This window comes from Astatotilapia calliptera, chromosome 7, assembly GCF_964374335.1.
Source record: "Astatotilapia calliptera chromosome 7, fAstCal68.1, whole genome shotgun sequence".
In the NCBI taxonomy this organism is placed as follows: Eukaryota; Metazoa; Chordata; class Actinopteri; order Cichliformes; family Cichlidae; genus Astatotilapia; species Astatotilapia calliptera.
Window position 1 is genome coordinate 61,809,854 of NC_137428.1, and position 22,022 is coordinate 61,831,875.

The 22,022-nt window shown below is 40.2% G+C and overlaps 2 protein-coding genes and 1 long non-coding RNA gene across 4 annotated transcripts; 1 reads left to right on the forward strand and 2 right to left on the reverse strand.

Annotated features, from left to right (window-relative positions):
* Positions 1-590: 590 nt before the first annotated feature.
* Positions 591-14,578, reverse strand: LOC113026947 (uncharacterized). Of its 2 annotated transcripts, none has more exons than XM_026176268.2 (20): positions 14,392-14,578; positions 11,591-11,743; positions 11,394-11,500; positions 11,187-11,301; positions 9,660-9,776; positions 9,521-9,582; positions 7,639-7,791; positions 7,236-7,427; positions 7,048-7,147; positions 6,828-6,969; positions 6,562-6,745; positions 6,164-6,263; positions 5,635-5,768; positions 5,511-5,542; positions 4,026-4,138; positions 3,758-3,903; positions 3,590-3,684; positions 3,432-3,510; positions 3,219-3,327; positions 591-1,038 (listed from the first exon to the last, which is right to left on the reverse strand). In XM_026176268.2, the coding sequence occupies exons 1-20, from the start codon at positions 14,459-14,461 to the stop codon at positions 965-967; spliced, it is 2,277 nt and encodes a 758-aa protein (XP_026032053.2). In that variant the 5' UTR covers positions 14,462-14,578; the 3' UTR covers positions 591-964. The 2 variants fall into 2 exon arrangements, with proteins under 2 accessions (XP_026032053.2, XP_026032052.2); XM_026176267.2 differs by having other exon boundaries at positions 3,993-4,138; positions 14,392-14,576.
* Positions 14,579-18,532: 3,954 nt separating this feature from the next.
* On the forward strand, positions 18,533-21,580 carry LOC113026948 (zona pellucida sperm-binding protein 4-like). Its single transcript, XM_026176270.2, has 8 exons — positions 18,533-19,517; positions 19,711-19,895; positions 19,988-20,085; positions 20,164-20,324; positions 20,412-20,604; positions 20,899-21,061; positions 21,149-21,224; positions 21,305-21,580. Exons 1-8 carry the CDS (start codon positions 18,578-18,580, stop codon positions 21,403-21,405), a joined length of 1,917 nt encoding a protein of 638 aa, XP_026032055.2. The 5' UTR covers positions 18,533-18,577; the 3' UTR covers positions 21,406-21,580.
* A 78-nt stretch (positions 21,581-21,658) lies between these two features.
* Positions 21,659-21,958, reverse strand: LOC145430186 (uncharacterized). Its single transcript, XR_013910635.1, has 2 exons — positions 21,823-21,958; positions 21,659-21,783 (listed from the first exon to the last, which is right to left on the reverse strand). It is a non-coding gene; the product is annotated as an uncharacterized LOC145430186 (long non-coding RNA).
* Between the last annotated feature and the right edge of the window lie 64 nt (positions 21,959-22,022).

Here is a 22,022-nt window from a genome sequence, read left to right on the forward strand (position 1 = left end):
GGAAGGAAGAACTCCTTTTGGTAAGTCTGTTTTATTTATAAGCATATTTTAAAAACAACACAGGTTGACTAAAGTGCTGTACAATAGAACTCAGTCACAATTAAATGCTAGGGATTAATGTGTGGTAAGACCCCCTAGGGGTCTCCAAGGGATGGTGGTTTGACAGCCACGGGACTTGGGACACGTGCAGTCATTGAGTCGACCATGAACTCTGAATATTAAAGTATTTTAGAGTCGAATACAAGGCCATCTAACTGATGAGTCGTGGCCAAATTGGGTAATGCAACACAATGATCTGAAGCACAGCAGCAAATTGAAGTATAGCAATGACATTTCAAACTCCAGACTTGCATCCAACTGAAATCCTGTCCCGGGACTGAGAGCTGTGCATGAAAAAACGGGGTGTGTGGTAGTTGTTCACACACTGCTTCTGTTTTGGCGTAGCTTTGGTTAAATAATGACACTGTGTAATATCTCATGCTGTTGTCGTTCATCTGAGGCTGTGTTTGAATCATAAAATCTGTTAAGCACTGTGTGATGTAAAAGAGGGTAAACTTTCTAACATAATTCACACGACTCATTTAAAAATGTCACATCACACACACAATTTTACTGCAGTTAAAATATACAGACTTCATCACAATTGTTGCTTTAAAGTATGATCAGTGCAGAAACTCCTGTTGTACAGTAAAAATAGTTGATCTCTCATTGCTGTTAATTATGTCAGTTTATAAAATATACTTTTTTTTTTTTTTTAACAGCACTAGTCACAAAAGTACCATCCTGAGCTTACAATTTTTAGTTTTGTCTCAAGTATGATTACAATAAAAGAAATAAAATAGATTAAAAAAATGAAAGGTTCCATTTGGGATTTCCCCCATCGACATTTATGCATAATTTGACGAGATAAGAAACTGCCAAAAAAAAAAATCGGCAATTTGTGCAAAAAATCCCCATCCAACGTTCAACAGCCGGCTGGAGATGGAGCAAAGTAGTACTGAGCCAGGAGGATGAGGTAGACGACCACCAGAGCTGTACCTGGGAGAAAAAAAACACCAAACCACACTGGATCAAAACACCCTAAAATAAGATTCAGGTCTTTCAGCTGCCATTAGTATCAGATCCCAGATATGCCTAAGGAGTAAACAAGAGCAACTAGAGAGCAAAACTCCTTCCAAAGGGCAAGGGCTATATCCATGATGTTTTTATTACAATATGCTAATGTCAGCCTGTTGTTCCGTTATTGTAGGGATTTTGTAGGGAGTCGTATCGAATTTCATATGACTTGATGTGGTTACTTTAAATTTTTTTGGCAATGATCAACTTTCAAGGTCAAAAGCTTAGCCAACTAGGGTACTCCTGTCCCCCAAGGCCTAGTATATTGTTTTGAAGTTTTAAGACCATCCATAAAAAAACTGGGCAGTATAAAGTTTTTATTTTTACATTTTACACATTTTTACATGCTCCCGCCCTTCAGGGGAAAAACAGCTCACTCTGGTTTTTTTGTTTTTGGTTAAAGTTTTAGATTTCAAAACACCCATTAGTAATGCAAAAATACAGTGCATGGACCCCTTTTATAGTCTTATGTGATGTATTTCACAAAGGGGGAGCACATTGTAAAAATTCTGTTTCTTAAATGCACATACAGTGGGATGCAAAAGTTTGGGCAACCTCATTAACAGTCTTTATTTTCCTGTATAAATCGTTGGTTGTTACAATAAAAAATGTCAGTTAAATATATCATGTAGGAGACACACACAGTGATATTTGAGAAGTGAAATGAAGTTTATTGGATTTGCAGAAAGTGTGCAATAATTGTTTAAACAAAATCCGGCAGGTGCATAAATTTGGCCACTGTTGTCATTTTATTGATTCCAAAACCTTTAGAACTAATTATTGGAACTCAAATTGGCTTGGTAAGCTCAGTGTCCCCTGACCTACATACAAAGGTGAATCTAATAATGAGAAACAGTATTTAAGGGGGTCAATTGTAAGTTTCCCTCCTCTTTTAATTTTCTCTGAAGAGTAGCAACATGGGGTCTCAAAACAACTCTGAAATGACCTGAAGACAAAGATTGTTCACCATCATGGTTTAGGGGAAGGATACAGAAAGATGTCTCAGAGATTTAAGCCGTCTGTTTCACAGTTAGGAACATATTGAGAAAATGGAAGACCACAGGCTCAGTTGAAGTTAAGGCTCGAAGTGGCAGACCAAGAAAAATCTCGGATAGACCGAAGCGACGAATGGTGAGAACAGTCAGAGTCAACCCACAGACCAGCACCAAAGAGCTACAACATCATCTTGCAGCAGATGGAGTCACTGTGCATCGTTCAACTATTCGGCGCACTTTACACAAGGAGATACTGTATGCGAGAGTGATGCAGAAGAAGCCGTTTCTCTGCCCACAGCACAAACAGAGCCGCTTGAGGTATGCTAAAGCACATTTGGACAAGCCAGCTTCATTCTGGAATAAGGTGCTGTGGACTGATGAAACTAAAATTGAGTTATTTGTGCATAACAAGGGGCGTTATGCATGGAGGAACATGGATTCCACTCAGTATCAGCAGATTCTGGAGAGCAATGTCCAGGAATCAGTGACAAAGCTGAAGCTGCGCCGGGGCTGGATCTTTCAACAAGACAACGACCTGAAACACTCCTCAAAATCCACTAAGGCATTCATGCAGAGGAACAAGTACAACGTTCTGTAGTAGCCATCTCAGTCCCCAGACCTGAATATTATTGAAAATCTGTGGTGTGAGTTAAAGAGAGCTGTCCATGCTCGGAAACCATCAAACCTGAATGAACTAGAGATGTTTTGTAAAGAGGAATGGTCCGAAATACCTTCAACCACAATCCAGACTCTCATTGGAATCTACAGGAAGCGTTTAGAGGCTGTAATTTCTCCAAAAGGAGGATCTACTAAATATTGATTTCATTTCTTTTTTTGTGGTGCCCAAATTTATGCGCCTGCCTGATTTGAACAATTATTGCACACAATCCAATAAACCTCATTTCACTTCTGAAATATCACTGTGTGTGTCTCCTATATGTTATATTTAACTGACATTTTTTATTGTAACAACCAAAGATTTATACAGGAAAATAATGACTATTAACAAGGTTGCCTAAACTTTTGCATCCCACTGTATATGATACAAGAGCCAGCTATCCACAATTTCAGCTCCAAAATCTTTTAAACTTACTAACTTTAACTTACCCTGAAAATAATCACACTTGCCATCCATGAAGATGTAGTTGACCAAGATCACACTGAAGATGCTGGCCCACAGGTGCTGGTCACTGAAAATCAACACAAATCCCACATCCTGGGAAAGGCAGAGATAGATTGTGTCTATTATAAAACACTGTAAAGCAGCAGAATGACTTGTATTTATATATGAATAAATGAAGGATTAAAATGAAGGCTTACATAGAAAGCATTAAATAGGACCAGTATTGGTATTTGTAGCATGCAGACCTGCACAGCGATACAGCTTCCCACCTCGAGGCTGGAATAAAAAAAGAAAAGTAGATACAAATGATGCTCTTCAAACTGTTCCTGTAGCTTATTGATGAGACGGGATGTACCTGAGACTGATGTTGTTCTGGAGTGCAAACTGGATCCCGTTAACAATCTCGGGGATCTCAGGAACCATAGCCAGAACGGTCACCCCGATGAAATACTGCCGGGAGAGAAGAAAACATTAAAGCTATAACATACAAACAGCCTGAGCGTGCTCAGATCCGTGTACTTACCTGAGAGATGTTTGGTTGGCTTAGTATGGGCTGAATGTGCTCGGTGGCAAGATCGGCACAAGCAGACGTGAGCACCGTAGCCAAGATGAGGATGACCAGAGACCTCCAGCGTGACCAGTGGACCACCGTCCCGTGGTGGCCACTCACTGGTGAGATTATAGTATTGTAAGTAAGCATCAAACACAGCTCACTTTTCTCTAAAATAGCAAAATGTAACATGAAATTTTTGGCTGACCTGTTAAGTGTGACTCGTTAGAGTGATTCATACCCTGTACTTCTCCTACGTGGATGTTGTAAATGTGGGAGTGCGTCTTCAGAGTGAAGAGCAGACCGATGATGTAGGCAACGGGCAGGAGGGCACACACGGTGTACACCAAAGGCCTAAAAACAAACATTGCACAATTAATGAGCAGCAAGTGCAGCAAAATGATGATGAATGAGGCCTTAATGTGTGGTTTTTAGACACAGTTTCTACAGCTTCAGATTGAATTACTCCTCTCCAGGAAGATTTGTTTCATTAGACTGGTGCAGCAGTTAGCTTTGCTACCTCACAGTGGAAGGGTCCATGGTTTGAATCTCCTGGTGGGGTCAGGACTGTCTGTGTGGAGATTGCGTGTTCTCCTCGCGTCCTGCAGAGGTGAACTGTTTATTCTAATTTGACTTTAGGTTTAGATGGGAGCCTGAACGGTTTTGCGGTTTAGGTCCCTTGACAGAGTGGGCACATATCCATGGTGAACCCTGCCTCTAATCTTGGATCTGCTGGGATAGAGGTCAAGAAAATGGATGGCTAGGAAAAGAGAAAAGCCCTAAAAGTAATTTAGGGAATATTTAGATTTAGCAACATCAGATAGTCACTTTCAAATTACAATGTCAAAGTAATTCCCAATTATATCCATCTATACTTTTAACTGCTGGAGCCAATCCCAGTAACATTGGGAAAGAGAGACAGACACCGTCCACACCTTTGCCAATTCAGAATAACCACTCGGACTAACATGCATGTCTTTGAACTGTGAGACACAGACACAGGGATGATGCTCAGAAGCCCCGCAGCTGGCCAGCAGGTCCGAACCAGGAGCTTTCTTGTTGTGATGTAACGGTGCTCACCACTGCACCACCCAACAATGATCACTTTAATAAAAAGTTACGTTGGTACGTTAAATTGGAGAATCCGCTTAGAACACCTCACCGGCCACTTTGATAGGTACACCCGTTTAATTGCTTATTAATTCAAATATGTAATTAGCAACACTATGGTTGTTCCCATGGTCCAATGAGTCTCAATTTCTGCAACAACATTCGGGTGTTTCAGCTGCTAACCTTTCTTTACATCGCTTCCATTTTCCCTGCGCTCAAAGCAGACGTCATTGCTTTAGTCCAATCATTTTGCTGCTCGCCTTCTCCAGCCTGCATCCTTTTTTGTCATTCTGTTTTTTTGGGTCTCATTCCTACAGGCCACTTCCTCACCATATCCAGCTCAATATCTAAGCCTTCATCTTCATCTTCACCTATCCTCCAGGTGTCCTCTCATAATTCCTCACTGCTGGGCTTTGTTCTGCTATGATGGGACATCGGAGTCTAATTGCCAAATGGCTTAAATTAATTCTGTATCTCAAAAATCTTTTTCAGTTCTTACAAATGATTTCTCCCTATTGAACTGAAGGAAAAAGGGGGTCCAAGCAAGTTCTTGAAAATTAACTGTGCAGTTCTAAAACAAATTTTTATTAGTAGATAAATTTGAAAAATAACTTACTGGACATGGTTGTGAAACAGTGTACCATTGCTCTGTTGAAAACAACAACAACAACAATAAAAACATTGTACATGTGCAGTACAGTGCATACGGACAGGGTGTCCTCCTGGCTAATGATACCTACCAGGTCATAGTGGCAGTTGTGGCAGACAAACGGCCCGCTGCTGTTGCTTGTGCTGTTTGCCCCGGTAGAGTTGGTACAGGAGTCACACACCAAGTTCCCATAAGCCTTAGAGAAGAGCGTGGGTGCGAACACACCTGCCAATAACATTCAGAGGAGGGAAGTGAGTGTTTAACACTGTTTGTAATGTTTTTAAACTATAAGATGTTTCTGGGGAGAATAAAAACAAACTGTTCGTGCTGCTTTCAGCTGACTTGATTCATGAAGACAATCCTCTTAGACTTAGCTTGTATTCGGTGTTTTAAGGGCACCAGTTCGATGGTATTTGCATTTGATTATTTAATATCCAGAGATTATAATGGCCGACATCTGCTGCGGGTGTTACTTACTAACAAAAACAATGAAATAAAACTATCGCAGGCATAAACATTTGTTTTCTGATTGTGGCACATACATGCTATTCACATATTTTCATGTGGCAGTCTGAACTGCTTCTGCAGCCTTCTGCGTGTGCTGATTTTCAAATACGTGCCTCCTATAGAGATGAAAAGCAGCGCGCAGCTCACTCCGGCAGAACGGCTGTTGAACCTTTGCTCACTGTGACGGAGACCTCCAATTATCATGCAAATGCCCTGAAAAGCAAACAAAACATGACGTCTCACTCATACATGCTTATTTAACACATTTCTCAAACCTACGCCTTGAAAATATATATAAAGTATACTGGTGCTGGCACTAACTGTGTTACTTAAAAACTGACGTACTAGCATTTTTTCTTTTTTTGTACAGGTAGACTTTCCAACATATTAGCCATTCATGTTGTTGTGCACAGCAGTGCAGTGCCAAAAGGCTGTAGGTAAGTCTTACCTACTAACTAACCAACTAACAAACCTAAGCTAAGCAAGCTAAACAAGATGAAGCTTGACTCACAGGAATAAAGAGGATACATCCAAGCAGTGTCCCAGTCAGCGCAGCCTTAACAACCTCCTCCAGACAGGTGTTAGCTTTCTGGTGACCTCTGAGCAGGGCTGTGATGTAAAAGGTCAGCTCTGTGATGGAACCAAAGGTGGCGTTGACCACAGCGCCCACAGCAAAGTTACTCTGAGCTGAAATGCTGCAAATGCAAAAACGAAATATAAAAATCAGAGACTCTGTTCTGCTTCTCGAGGTGTTAATGGTTAATGAAAAATACTTACCTGGCAATTCCCATGCCAATGTAATATGACAGAGGTATGATGGAGCCAATTGCTATGGTGAATTTGACATCGGAGCTGGCGTACTTGTTTTCTCTGTCAATATATCCAGTTACCAGGGCAACTATCACTAGAGGGAGGAGGTCTGAGACAGGAGTCAAGGATAATAACAGGTCTTTATATCACAGAAGGAAACACACACATTTTATGTGTAAAAGGATACTGGCAGCAAACACATTAATCCCATCAATCGTGTACTTGTAGTAGTACCAGTTGGCAGCGTGGTAGCAACACAGTAGCGCTCTGGTCTCATAGCCCTGATGCTAAAAGTGAAGAAAACCAAAGAAAATGGTGCATTAGGAACTCCCCAGGACTATGCAGTGACCAATAAACACTACGTGTCACCTGTACCTTCCTCTGTGAGCCAGCAGAGATAGACACATCCTCAGGAGGCAGCAGGAGGATGACGCCCAGAGTTCGTGCGTTCATCTTGAAAACTGGAATGGTGAAGACCAGGATCCAGGAGATGAAGCACGCCAGAGAGTGAACGACCACCAGAGGAGGATATCCCAGCAGCAGCCACACATAGGTGGCAAAACGACGCTGTACAACAAGAAGGGCACATTGTATAACGATATGTTACACTTGCAGCAAAAAATCTGCTAAACATGCAATGTATTCAGTGCTAGGTCAGTTTTACTTCTATAACCCAGTACTGCAAATTACAGCAAGCAACACCCTCTGCACTAAATGCCAAAGTCTTACTTGTGAATTTCCGGTATCTATATATATGTTTTTAAGTGTGAACATTTACCCAGTAAGGAGTGCGCAGAGGTCGGTCTGGCATCTCTGGGACTGGCACCTCTGTGGGTGATGGCAGCAGAAATGGTGAGTTATCTTCTTCCGCCTCCATACTGCATTCACAGTCTGGTGCGCGCTCACAGCATCGCCTCAGTGTATTTCCCATCTGGAGGAACACAACCAAAAAGATGTCTTTTACAATCATGCTTCATGCTTCAGGTCTATTCAGTGGTTTTATTAAGGTACAACTTAACAACATGCACACATTTAAGGTATTCCTGCAGCAAAGATTCTACAATGTACTTAAAACAGTGGTGTCCAAACCCAGGCCTCAAGGGCCGGTGTCCTGCAGGTTTTAGATGTGTCCTTGAGCCATCACTGCTGATTTCAATGGCTATTATCTCCTCAACATGTCTTGAAGTTCTCCAGAGGCCTGGTAATAAACTAATCATTTGATTCAGGTGTGTTGACCCAGGGTAAGATCTAAAACCTGCAGGACACTGGCCCTCGAGGCCTGGAGTTGGCCAAGCCTGACTTAAAACATGCTGTAAATGAAAGAGTCAGTGGAAACATGGCATAAAATTACTGCCTACTGACCAATTAACTGCAATTAAAATGTTATTTTTCCATGCTGTGCATTAAATCACCAGATTAACAATTAAGCATCATCTCTTGTTCTTTTTTTTCAGTTTTACTATTAGATATTCTACGTTGTTCATAGTTTTTTAGTCACCATTTGATAATATTTCAAAATAGATGTCATAGGGATCATTTTCTGTGGAGGAGAGAAGAGTCAAATGACCCTTAAAACACCCTCTTTTTGATTGGTCAGATGCTGCCAACACCCTTTTATGTGAATGCGCAGGAGAAAGCCTGGGTTAACGTAACAAACTGATGACCAGCTTCATGTGACTGTTTATCCTGATTTCCAATTTTAGGGTAAGTAAATCCAGATAACAGAAAGATACCCTGGGAATGCTGAATGAATTCGTAGTATAGGGCCCAGGTTATGTGTTCGGCATACGCTACCATGCTGATTTAAGCAGGTAATATATAAAGACAGTTTCATGACACAGAAAACTTTGACTTTAAGCTCGTTGAGCCATTAATCTCACTTCACAGTACACCTCTCTGTGTATGGGGAACAAATACAGATGCTGTGACACAGACTAAGAGAAGGAGAGAGAGGGGGGATTAAGGAATAACGAACAGGAGGATAACAAGCACAATCCCATACAAGTGAAGATTATCAGGAAAATTAAGGGGACTGTCGAGAAAAGTGGGACAGAGAGAGATTGAAGTTTCCTGGTTTACCTCTCATTACATCTGAGAGAGGGTGAAAAGGGTTAAAATCCAGTCTTTTCACAATCTTCACTTTCATTTTTGGAGTGATAATTGAAACTCTTATTTTGCTAATAGTAACTTTATTCTTAATCAAAGGGATAAATCAAAGTATAAGTCTGAGAGATATGTAGTTTGAGCTGTGAAAACGTCTAGACCAGGAGTAAAACTAATCCATAAACAACAGAAAACAAACCTTCAAACAGGAAGTACCAAAACAAAAACTAAACACGGAGACAAAGATACAAAGAAGCAATGGAGGACAGGGACATAAAACAGAATAACAAGTCAGAGGAAGGAGGCGTTAGGGACACACTGAGGGAACTCACTGAGGGTGTTCAAAGTCGCCCTTGCACCCTGAACGTGTCGCCATAACAAGTTGTTGCAAATGCACTGTTGCAGACTTGTGACATCATTCAGAAAAACACGACTTCTGCTTTAATGACCACGAGTCAATGAAGAAACTACCGGATTTACTGTGAATCAGTCTGATGCCGGCTAAATGAAAAGAACCACAGACAACAGCAGGAATATTAACTCAACCCAAACAGCACCTCATGGATTGGGTTGCCAAACGGCCACAGGAAGTAGCAGCACAGCTTCCAGCACAGTTTACCTGAAGACAGAAACAGAGTGAAGAACAAAGGGAATTGCAGATGATCAATTATTATCATTATCTATTACCTCACCTACCATACGGTACCCCAGTAACAGTGATGAACATCAGTGTGCCAACCAGGAAATATGCCAGAGAAACCCACCAACCAAACAGGAGCACGTAGGCTAGGTTTCCACATGTGATGAAATGACCTGACAGCAGAAGGACACAGAGAATGAAAGAAGTGTTTCAGCAGAAATATCTTTACGCTTTTAGGATTTATGAATATAATTTAACTTAAATTTCATTAATTAATGCAAAAAAGAACAGAATAAATAGACAGATTTCACTTCCAGATTATTATTATCAGACACTTTTTTATTAACAATGTTACTAAAGCCTCAAAATATAATAACAAAAAATTCTATTGTCATCAGATTTAGTTCAGGTAAGGATTTGTAAGTCTTATCAGTTTCTTCATTGTTGTTACATGTAATGTGTTCAAAAGAACTTGACAGCCAGTTTTATCTTCTACAACTAATTCATATCAAAGATGGTTTCAAAGGTTTTTTTAAAGTAACATTCATAAAAGATTTTCTCAACTAAAAACTAAAACGAGGCACAAAAAATGTGTGTAAATTGGTTAAATGGTAACAACTGTCTTACTCCCTCTGACTCACTCCTCACTTTTTCCAAGGAGAATGATGCTATTTTACAATATTAAATCTGACTTGAATCTTTGATCAAATGTCATGATCCTGGGTCATTTGACCCAGCATTTTGAGGTTTCTTGTGTTTTTCTCATTTTGTATTATGTTTAAGTCCACTTTGTTAAGGGTTTATTCTATAGTACCTTGGTTATTCTGTTTAGCTTTCGTTTATTAGATTCCCACCTGTGCTTTTGCCCTCTGTGTCTCCCTCTGTGTCTTTGTGTGGTTGCTTGTGCCTTGTTTCCCCTCCTTGTGTTTTATTCCATCATGTTTATTCTATGTTTCCCCAGCTCGTTATGTCTCCTCTCTCTACCTCATGTTTCTTCGCTCCCTCTCCTCCACTCTTGCGTCATGTTCCTTCGATTCGTATTTTATTGTGAAGGTCCCATGTTTTCTTGTCTAGTTGTGTTCCCCGTGCGTTCTCACTTCCCTCGTTTTCCTTCTGTGTATTTATGTCAGCGTCTCCCTCAGTTCTGTGTCGTGATCTCCCTCATAGTTGCGTGTGTTTCACTGTGTTCCTAGTTATGTTCCCGGTATAGTTTTCTATCACTTTTTTAAATTCTCTGCAATAAAGCTGCATTTTGAGTTCACGTTTCGCCTCAATTGAGTCTGCGTTTGGGTCCTCTCCTGCCTGCACACAGCCGATTTATGACATCAAACTTTCAAATCTATCACTATTATTATTTCTCTTATTCTAAACCGAGACGTAGGGACAAGAAAACATTTTAGTTTTTAAATACATTTTTTAAATACATTTACCCTTTCATTACAGTAATTTAGCTGTAGTGTTTCTCAGCAATTATCTTTGTGCTCAACTTCAATGAACATGACAAATAATGCACGAGATTTAACAGACTGATATCATGCATCAACACAAACTTTACATAAAACAAAAACATTAACAAAACATACCTGGACCTGAATGCGGTTTTATGACATTCAGCTCAGAGTATAGTTCTTTCACAACATCTGACCGGCCTTCAAACGGCCGCTCCGTCACGTGGCTCTTCCACTTTCTAAACCCAAACTGATAAAAACGCACACACAGACAGCAATTACTCCAGTGTCCTCAACTCGGCTCACTTTCTTTTCCTGTGCAAAACTCTTCCAGTTTCTTACTCTGTAATTGTTGACCAGTTTGTTGGCTTCCACTTCATTCTCGGCTCTGATGGTTTTCTTATTTTGGCTTTCCTCCCAGCTGTCTTCGCATGCATGATGGCTCGGACCTACAATGAGAAAATAACCAAGAAATGGCTGCAAATATCTCTTAACAGAAGAGCTGAATATGGATATAAAGACTGGTAAACTACACTCACATGCACATGCACATGCAGCAGTGCATTTTGTTGCAGAATATAAGGAGTGTTGTGAAGATGAAGTGGAGGAGTCTGCGTGCTGAGCGCCACACAGTCGATCATGGGCCTGTTCATTACTGTAACCTAACAGAGGATCATGCTCGCTTGAAGAATCTGTAACACCAAAGAAACAAAAACTGAAAGATGTCAAAGACAGCATTCATACACCAAGTGCCATCCTTAAAAAGACCCAGACTGGAACTTAGCATGAGCTGTTTTTGCCAGGTGTCCATGGGCCTGAAAAGGACATCCCATAATATATGGTAATAGGCAGCATTTTGTGTTCAATCAGGTTTTAATCAAATATATTGTTGTGGCACAGCAGTGAATTTACAATGACTTTTAGAATAATCAGACAATTTAATTTCAATTGTATTTTTATAGCACGGAATCACAACAATTTGGAATTTGGAAGTGAGCAATCTGGGAAAAAAGCAATTTCAGCAACTCATGGTATTTCAGATTTTCACCCACAACCATCTCCAGATTTATAGAGAATGGTCTGAAAAAAACATCCACTGCCCAGAGATCACAGGAGAATGCAGAAAGGCAACATTATCTCAAAGAACCACTCGTTACATCTGAGCTAAGCAGAATTACAATTTGTAATTCTTGCGAACATTCAGGTACAGTTAGAATTTGGAGTAAATAACATGAAAACTATGGATCCATCCTGCTGTGTATTAATGGTTCAGTACAAACTCAGGACCCCTCAGCACCCATCACTGATGGCTGTTTCAAGCAGAATAACGCAGCATGTCACGAACAGTTAAGCTGTGCCAAACTATTCCAACACTCGCTCCTATGAACTGATAAGACAAATAAAGACATCACATGGAAACTGTTTCAAAAATCACTAATCACCGTAACCCCAACTCTGTAAAAGACTTCAGCAAGAAAATCATCACATGAAGAAAAATCAAAATAGCATGACTCTCAATCGATTCTCCAAAGTAAATGGCCTGTATTTATATAGCGCTTTACTAGTCCCTAAGGACCCCAAAGCGCTTTACATATCCAGTCATCCACCCATTCACACACACATTCACACACTGGTTAAAACAGTAATCAGAGAAGGCCAGTTTTTAAGTATCTTGCTCCCCACTTGCACATATTGCATCTGGGTCAAAAAGTATGATGTGCATATAGAATCAGATACACTGTGTCACAGTGGACGCCAGGTTTTGAGGTTTTTGTGGTTTCATGATTTCTTTTTGCTTTTTAAAAGGGATTTATGTTTGAGCTCTTTAGTCTTTTAATGATTAGACTTTATGTGCCCCTTGTTCTTATGAGCTGTTGGTTATTCTACACCTTGAGTCCTTTGCTTAGCTTTTGTTGGCAATAGGTTACTTGCCTTTTGTGTTCCCCATTCTGTTCTTTCACTCCTGTCTCCATGTGTTTGTCTTTTTTCTCAGTGTTAGTTACTTCTTGTTTTATTTTGATGGTCTCTTGCCTCATATGCTTTGTATTTAGTTCTACTTCCCTTGTCTCGTCCTCCAGGACCACAGAGTACAGGAGGATTGGAAGACAATTCTTTGCAAGATATCCCCTCATCTGTTGCTTTAAATATTGGCCTTGGTGATTCTGGTGAATTCAAATGAAATATCATGTGACTGTCATCATTTTCCTACTAACTGAACCATTAAGTGACCCCCTCATGCCATACAAACAGGGGCTTTGTAAACCTGTCAGTGTAGATGAGGAGATTCTGATTTGCCTTCCCTCTATGTCCCTTCAAAAGCTGCACACAAAACACCTCATCTCTTAAATTTTTCATTATTATTAGTATTCAATGACATGATGAGACGTGTACATAGATCTCCTGAGGGGCATAAAAGGCTTTCTATCTATCTTAACTTGACCTGATTAAAGTAGCTAGATTTGTTACAGTGAAACCAGACTTGTGACAGCAATTAAAGCAAGGAAAGCGCCTGCAGCCATTCAGAAAGATACAGAAGATTGATGAATGAATGGATACATAACAAACCAGATGCATCAAAGGCAATGTGGGCACATCGGTCCTGACTTCCCTTTTTCAACAGCTCAAATTGGCTCACACACTTTTAGGTAGTCTTGTTTTGTTATCCTGGTTCTGCTTTTTTGTTGGCTTCCTTAAGTGTGTCTGCAAATACAGCAGCTGCAGTGTTATATGATGGTGTTAGTGACTGTGCACACACACAGCATCACCTCGATACACTATCGTGATTTTGTTCTTTAGTGTGCATGAGTATTTGAGAACACTGAGAATGCCTTTTAAGAAAGAAATCACCCTTGTTCCTGTGAAATCAAATACAAGTAACTAAAAATGCTGTTATCTTTAAGTAACAGAGAAGCTTGAGTAAGAATGGAAGAATTCTTTAAATATGCAGTAATGAATTAATATCTTTTCTATTTCTTTGTTTAAGCCTCTATGACGTGAAAACTGGACATTGGCTGTTGTAATATTTGGCTTTCAGGAACGTTTGTCAGGTACATATAAAGACACTGGACAGGAGGGCACTATTTATGACATTTATAGGTCTATATTAATCTAAAAATTAACTGAAATATATGTTAATTAGTTGAGCGCTATCATTGATTAGTTGAGAGCACAACCGTGCAATAACTCCATAATGAGCTCCTGTAAATATCAGTGTAAACAAAGCCTACGCAGACAGAAATAAAGCGGAGACAGTTAAAATGGGGAGTGTAATAACGGTGCTGTTAGCGACACATAACAAATAAAGTTATAAGACGCTAAATAATGAGCTCGTGCCGCTCACCTTGCGCGTGTTCAGCCGGCCTCCTCCTCCGGCTGGTCGTGTCCGGGCTCCCCGTGGACGACAGAGACATCTCCGCCGGTAAAAACACTTCACCGTTTGCTGAGTGTGTTACCGGAGCCTGACCGGATCATCTCCTCGGATGCTGCTGTCGCTGTCGCGTGGACTCACTTGATTTAATGAGTGTTATGGAGCGTGGAATTATGGGAAATGTAGGCCTCTGGCGTCTTAAAGGGAAAAGCCACAATAAAACGCAACAACTGTTCACTTCAGCTCAGCCGAGCCTTTGTTAACTGAAAAATAAAAATACAAAGTCGTCTGACTAAATAAATAAATATTTTTTAATATACGTATATTTGTTTTTATTTCAGCTATTTAACTTTACAATAATTACATTTTGTTATTAAAAAGGCTAAGTGTGAGTGGTATGGAGTCTTTTACCCTTCTTGAACTGTTGCTGGTACTGAAGGTGTTGCCAGTTTAGTTAATTCATTTGAAAGGACTCCCGGTGTCCGGTGCAAGTCGTGAAACAAACACTTCTTATTAATTATATAATGATGCTGGCATATTAGTGAATTAAACATTGTATTTCATAAATATCGCATGGTTTGTGTGGTATACAACGAGACTATTTTAGGTTTGTGAATCTTGGTAAAATACAGAATTCGGTGTAAATAGAAAACGAGATAAATGACAGCACTGAACTTACTAAATGTTATGAAATGCATCAGAACCCAGGTCGTTAATACCAAGGACCAACAAACAGCTGTTTCTCTTTCTGTTTTTATCGCTCTTTTTCACTAAAAAGGTCACATCCTTCAGCTTAGTTTCACTCAATATATTTCTCTTGGTTATTCATGCTCCACATCCAGTGGGCATACAAACGACCGCGGTTGCTATATCTGAAAAACAAAATAATAATAAACTGGGCCAATTTAGTTGTATATATGTGTTAAAGAGTGTAGATTTTCTAAACAACAAAACTGCACAGTTATGTGGTGCGTTTGACTTGAAAATGACTGTAGGCCAGCAGAAACACAGCAAATAGCTCCACGATATGGTCACATGTAGCTATGACATGAAGCGGTTTGTCCTGTTTTTAGGTTTTAGCAGAGGTTTCGTACTATAAGCACCAAACACACTTTTAAAATGGTTACATTCTAAATCCAGACAGGAGGTTCTTTGCAAAGTCAGTGCCTTATTATCAGCTTCTTTCTTGCTACCATAAATATATCTAAATAAATTTTAAATAAATTAATTTAGAACTGTAGCACAGAAACTCCCTCACTATACTGCACACTGTCCCAGAATAGTTTAAGGATCAGACAGCTCCAGAAACCATCTGAGCTGTCCAGACTTTAGTTTTTTGGAGTTAGGAAAAAAAAAAACCTACACAATTTTTCAATGAAAATCACTCCACATATATGGCTGTTGTAGTTGTTTTGATATTTATTATAGATGTCCATTATAGAGGTGACTGCAATTGCCAATTCACATTTAGTCTTCATATAATTTATTGAACGGCCCCTCAAATTAATAATGATCCTCTATAATTATCCACTTGTGCTTTTATACATTTCAGAAATAAATGCTTAAATGAATGTCTCAGTATTATCTGATATATTTAATATGCGTCCTTTAACATTCTTGTCAAAGTGATGTTTAAGTTGGAGGTCCTGAAATAGAAATCCTGACGAGCTAGTTTGTATCTATCAGGCAATTTTTTAAATGTGTCCCCAACAGACACAGTGCTGTCAGTCCTCGTCTCCTCCACTGGATAAACCTGTTATCATTTGCAGCAGGTTTAACTAGTGTTATAACTTAATCAGAGGAATCATGAATTTGAATTTTGGCCACATGGCCGCAACTGATAAACAAGCTTTACATTGTAGTGTAAAGTTAGAGACCTTTGCATTTCAGAAGGAAATGGTCGCACTCAGGCAGACTCAGAGTAAAGCAGTGCACACTGATTTGACTGGTGAATGAGAGAGAAAATTTGCTTAAACTCACCAGCGTGTAAAACTAGAGACTGATGATTGAAAACTCTTGCACATTTTATGTGAGCTAGGCTTAATCTGGGTCAACATTATCTCCTTTTTCTCCTCTAATGGAGGCTGGTCCAGTATGGTGAAGAAGATAAGAAAGAAAGTACTGGGAAATACTGCTCCTTTACATTTAAAAACTGGCTCTCATTTCATCTACCACTTCTAGGTCATTTCACTGTTACTAAGTATGAAAACAAACTATTCAACCTCAGCTGCTGTGTTCAAGTCAAACATAGTTTTCATCTGTAAAGATTGCTTACTGTGAAAAAAATATTTAGCATCTTAAGAAATTTTTTTTTTTTGGGGGGGGGGGGGGAATAGTTTTTAACTAATCTTTTGCATTCAAAATAAGAATCTATTATTTGACTAATCTTATGTGTAGTTTGGCATTACATTTGGCTTAGCTTAAGATTCTGTGCATATATCCACTGTGTTGGCCTGTCTTCACATGTCGATGTTGTGTAAATGTTCAACTGTTAGAGGAGTAAGATAAACAGCTGACAAGGTCAAATGTGAGATGTCCGGATTATTGCGTTCTGGCAAAATGAACATTTGCTGGCAAATAAAACTTGAGGCCACGCAGACCCTAAAAAGGTCTCTGTGACCCAGAGTTGGACCTGTAAATAAACTCTTTAATCTCAAACTGTGACCAGCACACTGATCTTTTATTGTAGTTTCATCTCCTTTCCCACCAATACAACTTCTTATCAAGTTTCTCAAAATTATATTACACATAACCAAAAAAAAATGAAGAGTAGGAGGCTGATACAACATAGGAAGGGGCTTTTGAGATCTCATGCCTACATGTAAATGTAGCAGCAAATATAAATCATTCACTTTAGAGCTCTTTGGGTAAAACTGGGATCAAACCATGGCAAAGTCCTTGTTTTCTATAGATAAGAACCTTGTTTAACAAACACACTCCAGTGGATGTACTGGGGGCAACTCAGGGTTCAGTATCTTGTCCAAGGATGCTTCAACATGCAGAATGAGGAAGTTTGGGGCACAAACCACAGACTTTCCGATTGGTAGACGACCCAGTCTGTCTTATGAGCCACATTCACCCAGTTAAGAAGTACATATGGAGAAGGTGTGAAACAGCTAATGATCCAAAGCATACCACATAACCTGTAAAACATACTGGAGTCAGTGTGATGGCACTGGGACACTAGTGTTTGTTGATGATATGGCAAAGGGCAGAAGCAGCCAAATGAATTCTAAAGTTTTCAAAGATAGTGTCTGCCCAAATCCAGCTAAACACAGTCAAACTGATTGGGGGCTTTTCATAATACAGATGGACAATGACCCAAAACATACAGCCAAAGCAACCCAGGAGTTTATTAAAGCAATGAAGTGAAATATTCTTGAATGACACACTCAGTCACCTGATCTCAACCCAAGTGATCACGCATTTCACGTGTTGAAGATGAAACTTCAGACAGGAAGGCCTGCAAACAAACAGCAACTGAAAGCTGCTGCAGTAAAGGCCTGGCAGAGCATTAAAAAGATGGAAAACCAGCATCTGGTGATGTCCATGAGTTCAAGAATTCAGGTTGTCATTGCCTGAAACCAGAAATAAACATTTTATTTTCAGTTATTTCATTTGTCCAAATAGTTTTGAGTCCCAGAAATGACGGGATTGTGTTAAAAATGCTTTAGTTCCTCAAATTTTTATGCAGTCTTTTTTGTTCAACCCAGCGAATTAAAGCTGAAAGTCTACCATTTGACTGCATCTGAGTTGTTAAATTTAAAATTCATTGCGTTAATGTACAGAACCAAAATTAGAAAAAAAGTAGCCTCTCTCCAAATATTTATGGACTTAACTGTCACTGCGAAATCAGGCTGCACTGACATGCTATCAGTTTGGATCCATGCAGTGTTAGTTTTAAAAACATTTGGTGACAGATACAATTTGAGGCTATGAAGACCTTTAAAAGGTTTGTGTGACCCAGATTTTGGATTTGTCAACAGATATTTAAATGTTTCTGACTGTCGAAAGTTGCTAAGCTCTGATTGGTGGTTTTTTTGCCCGAGGAGGTGGGTTTATAAGAAAAAAAAAAACTTTAGGGTTGGTAGCAAATAAATGGTACAGCTGACTGAAACTGTGCACTTTGGAAGTGTCCAGATCAGACAGCTGAGAAACCATGGCAAAGTTCTGGAGTGCCAAATTTTTCATGGCACTAGCTTGGCTAGGCTCTTTAGCTGGGACAGAGGTGGAGGCTCAATACGTTCCACCATTCGCGCCTCCTCCGTGGCAGAAACCCCAGGACCCTCAAGTTCCACTGTACCGTCCTCCTCCGTGGCAGAAACCCCAGGACCCCAAAGTTCCACCATTTCCGCCTCCTCCTCTTCCAAAGCCCCAGAACCCTCAGATCCCTCCACCATACCGCCCTCCTCCACCGCAAGATCCTCAACAGCCTCGACCTCCTCCTCCACCTCCGCCATACAATCCTCCTCCATGGCAGAAACCCCAGGACCCCCAAGTTCCACCATTTCCGCCTCCTCCTCTTCCAAAGCCCCAGAACCCTCAGATCCCTCCACCATACCGACCTCCTCCACCGCAAGATCCTCAACAGCCTCGACCTCCTCCTCCACCTCCGCCATATCAGCCTCCTCCATGGCAGAAACCCCAGAACCCTCAAGTTCCACCATTCCAGCCTCCTCCTCTTCCAAAGCCCCAGAACCCTCAGATCCCTCCAATATACCGACCTCCTCCACCGCAAGATCCTCAACAGCCTCGACCTCCTCCTCCACCGCCATATCAGCCTCCTCCGTGGCAGAATCCCAAGAAACAACCTCCGCCTCCACCTCCACCGCACATCCCTCCTATACCACAAAATCCCCAGCAACCTCGACCACCTCCAGGGCAAGCCATACCTTTTCCTCAAGTATCCGATGATTACTTTCCCCAAAAACCAAAAGTCCCACAGAATCAAAAGTTGCCTCCGACGCTGCCACCTGCTCAGAGCTGTGATGTGGAAAGAAGTGTGAGAGTCCCATGCGGAACTACTGGTATTTCAGGTGCTCAGTGTGAATCCATAAAATGCTGTTTTGATGGCAATCAGTGCTACTTTGGAAAGGCAGGTGAGGTTTCTTTGGTTTGTTTTATCTAATAAATGGCTTATATTAATTGATCCAAAGCTGTTGTCAACAAAACCTTGAAGTCTGATTACACTAAAAATATTCAAGTAAAAGTGGTGTTCTTAATCTTTATGTTGTTTACAGTTTGTCAGCAACATCAAATCCTTTATCTGCCAACTTTTTTTTTTATCACCAGTGACTGTCCAGTGCACTCGGGATGCCCAATTCATTGTTGTTGTCGCCAAAGATGTTACTCTACCCCACCTTGACCTCCAGACAACCTCGCTGGCAACAGGTGGTCCTGGCTGTTCATATGTTGACTCCAATTCAGCCTTTGCCATATATCAGTTTCCTGTTACTACCTGTGGCACTACCTTTATGGTAAAACAGTGTATTCTCCTACTTTTCCACCAGTCAGGCAGGGTATATTTGTAAATATTGTTATCTTACCAACCACGTTTAACCTTTTGCAGGAGGAGCCTGGTGTAATAATCTATGAGAACAGAATGACTTCCTCATATCAGGTGGGGGTTGGGCCTCGTGGATCTATTACCCGAGACAGTCACTTTCAGTAAGTAAACATTTTAGAGTGTCCTGACATTAAATTAAAGTTTTGGACTGTGTAGCATGATATCACTTTCTTTTTCAGCTTCATCTTCCAGTGTAGGTACATCGGCACCGATGTTGAAACTGTGATTGTAGAAATCCTACCGTTACAAAATCCCCCTCTGCCAGTTTCTGCTATGGGACCCATTAATGTAGTCTTGAGGTTGGCCAATGGACGATGCCTTACAAAGGGTTGTAATGAATGTAAGTGTATTCCAACTTAAAAGAGTCCATTCGTTTGCAAGATAATGTAAAATCTTGTAATAATAATTGACGTGTCTGCTCTCACAGTGGATGTGGCCTATACTTCGTTCTATACGGAAGCAGACTACCCTGTGACCAAAGTCCTGAGGGACCCTGTGTACGTGGAGGTTCAGCTTCTCAAAAAGACAGATCCGATGCTTGTCTTGACTCTTGGTCGCTGTTGGGTAACCACAAGCCCTTTCCCTCACTCCTTCCCCCAGTGGGACATTCTGATAGACGGGTAAATAAGATACCAGTGTGCTCAGTCCTGTTTGTGACAACATGTAGAATTTTAATCAAAATGTATTTAATGCTAGATTTTTGAAGAAAATAATTTTATTAATATTTGGGAATGAAATAAAGACATGGTTTTGATAAATCATCCAATAATCTAATAAGCTGAAAGGTTCGTCTGTAGTGGACACACAGTATATTATTTATAATCGATCTTACCCGTAGCTGGTATTGCTGAAGACAAAAAAACTGTTGGCTAGTGTTCTCTTAAATAAAATTGTTCTCCATGCACTCCATCCAGATGTCCATACCGGGATGATAATTACTTGTCCTCACTGGTACCAGTGAGTGCTAACTCTGGCCTGGACTTCCCCAGTCATTACCGGCGTTTCGTTTTCAAAATGTTCACCTTTGTGGGTTCCTCAGTAAAGGACCAGAAGGGAATGGACCCACTGCATGAAAAGGTAATTAGTACATCAGTTTGAGCAGTGTTTCTGCACTAACTAAATATTTTTCCCTTTTAACCAACACGCTTATCCTTATTCCTTCAGCTGTACATTCACTGTAGCACAGCCGTGTGTGTTAGCGGACAGTTTGTCAGCTGTGAGCCAGCATGCCACAGGACAAGTAAGATATAAATTCATAGTCTCTAAGATTCAAATGCAAAATGACCTTCAATCTGATCATGTTTCTATTTCCATGTGTAGAGAGAGATGTCGAGGCTGAAGACCAAAAGACGAATGAACCAAAGACTGTGGTTTCCTCTGGGCCACTGATCATGACTTCTCCCGAGCAGTTGACAGCTTGACCTCAAGAACTTTGCTGAGAACAACAAGTTAAAAAAAAATCTGCAACATGAAACGGTTATTAGTAGTATGAAGTGGAAATTAGATTATAATGTAGGAGAAAAGAATTCAAGTGTGCTGTAGGAAGAAATATGTCTAATGATGTCATTGAGATTTATATTAAAGAAGTATTGGCTCCAACATGATGCAAATTAGTTTGTTTTTTGCTTGTACTATACCTTTTTTACCAGTGACATTCCTAAAAAGGAGAACCAATTTCTGTAGTACCCAAGTCATGCCTTTATAATGAATCCTACATAAAATACAAAAAGTCATCTTTCCCCAACCACATCCCTTTATTTTAAGAAAATTTTTAGAAAAGATTAACAGATAACAGACACCTTCCCAAAATGATTTTGGGAAGGTGTCTGTTATCAAACAAACAAAAACAAAAAAACAAGATATTAGATATTGGTTCACAGCAAATCTGTAAGCAGGTATATGGACTCAGAATGCAGAACTAAACTCACAATCACAGCATTATAACTGGTAAACAGGTGACAAAAACCAAAAGCTAAACAACAGATCCTGAGACATGACAGATTGGGGAGACACAGGGACGATGAGATGAACGTGGCAA

Coding starts and splice junctions, on each gene's coding strand:
- LOC113026947 (XM_026176267.2), bottom strand. CDS start 14,461: ATGTCTCTGTCGTCCACGGGGAGCCCGGACACGACCAGCCGGAGGAGG. Junction 11,302..11,393: donor AACTGGTCAACAATTACAGA/GTAAGAAACTGG, acceptor CGTTTTTATCAG/TTTGGGTTTAGAAAGTGGAA. Junction 5,543..5,634: donor ACAACTGCCACTATGACCTG/GTAGGTATCATT, acceptor TGTTTTCAACAG/AGCAATGGTACACTGTTTCA.
- LOC113026948 (XM_026176270.2), top strand. CDS start 18,578: ATGGCAAAGTTCTGGAGTGCCAAATTTTTCATGGCACTAGCTTGGCTA. Junction 19,518..19,710: donor GTGCTACTTTGGAAAGGCAG/GTGAGGTTTCTT, acceptor TTTTATCACCAG/TGACTGTCCAGTGCACTCGG. Junction 21,062..21,148: donor TGGACCCACTGCATGAAAAG/GTAATTAGTACA, acceptor TTATTCCTTCAG/CTGTACATTCACTGTAGCAC.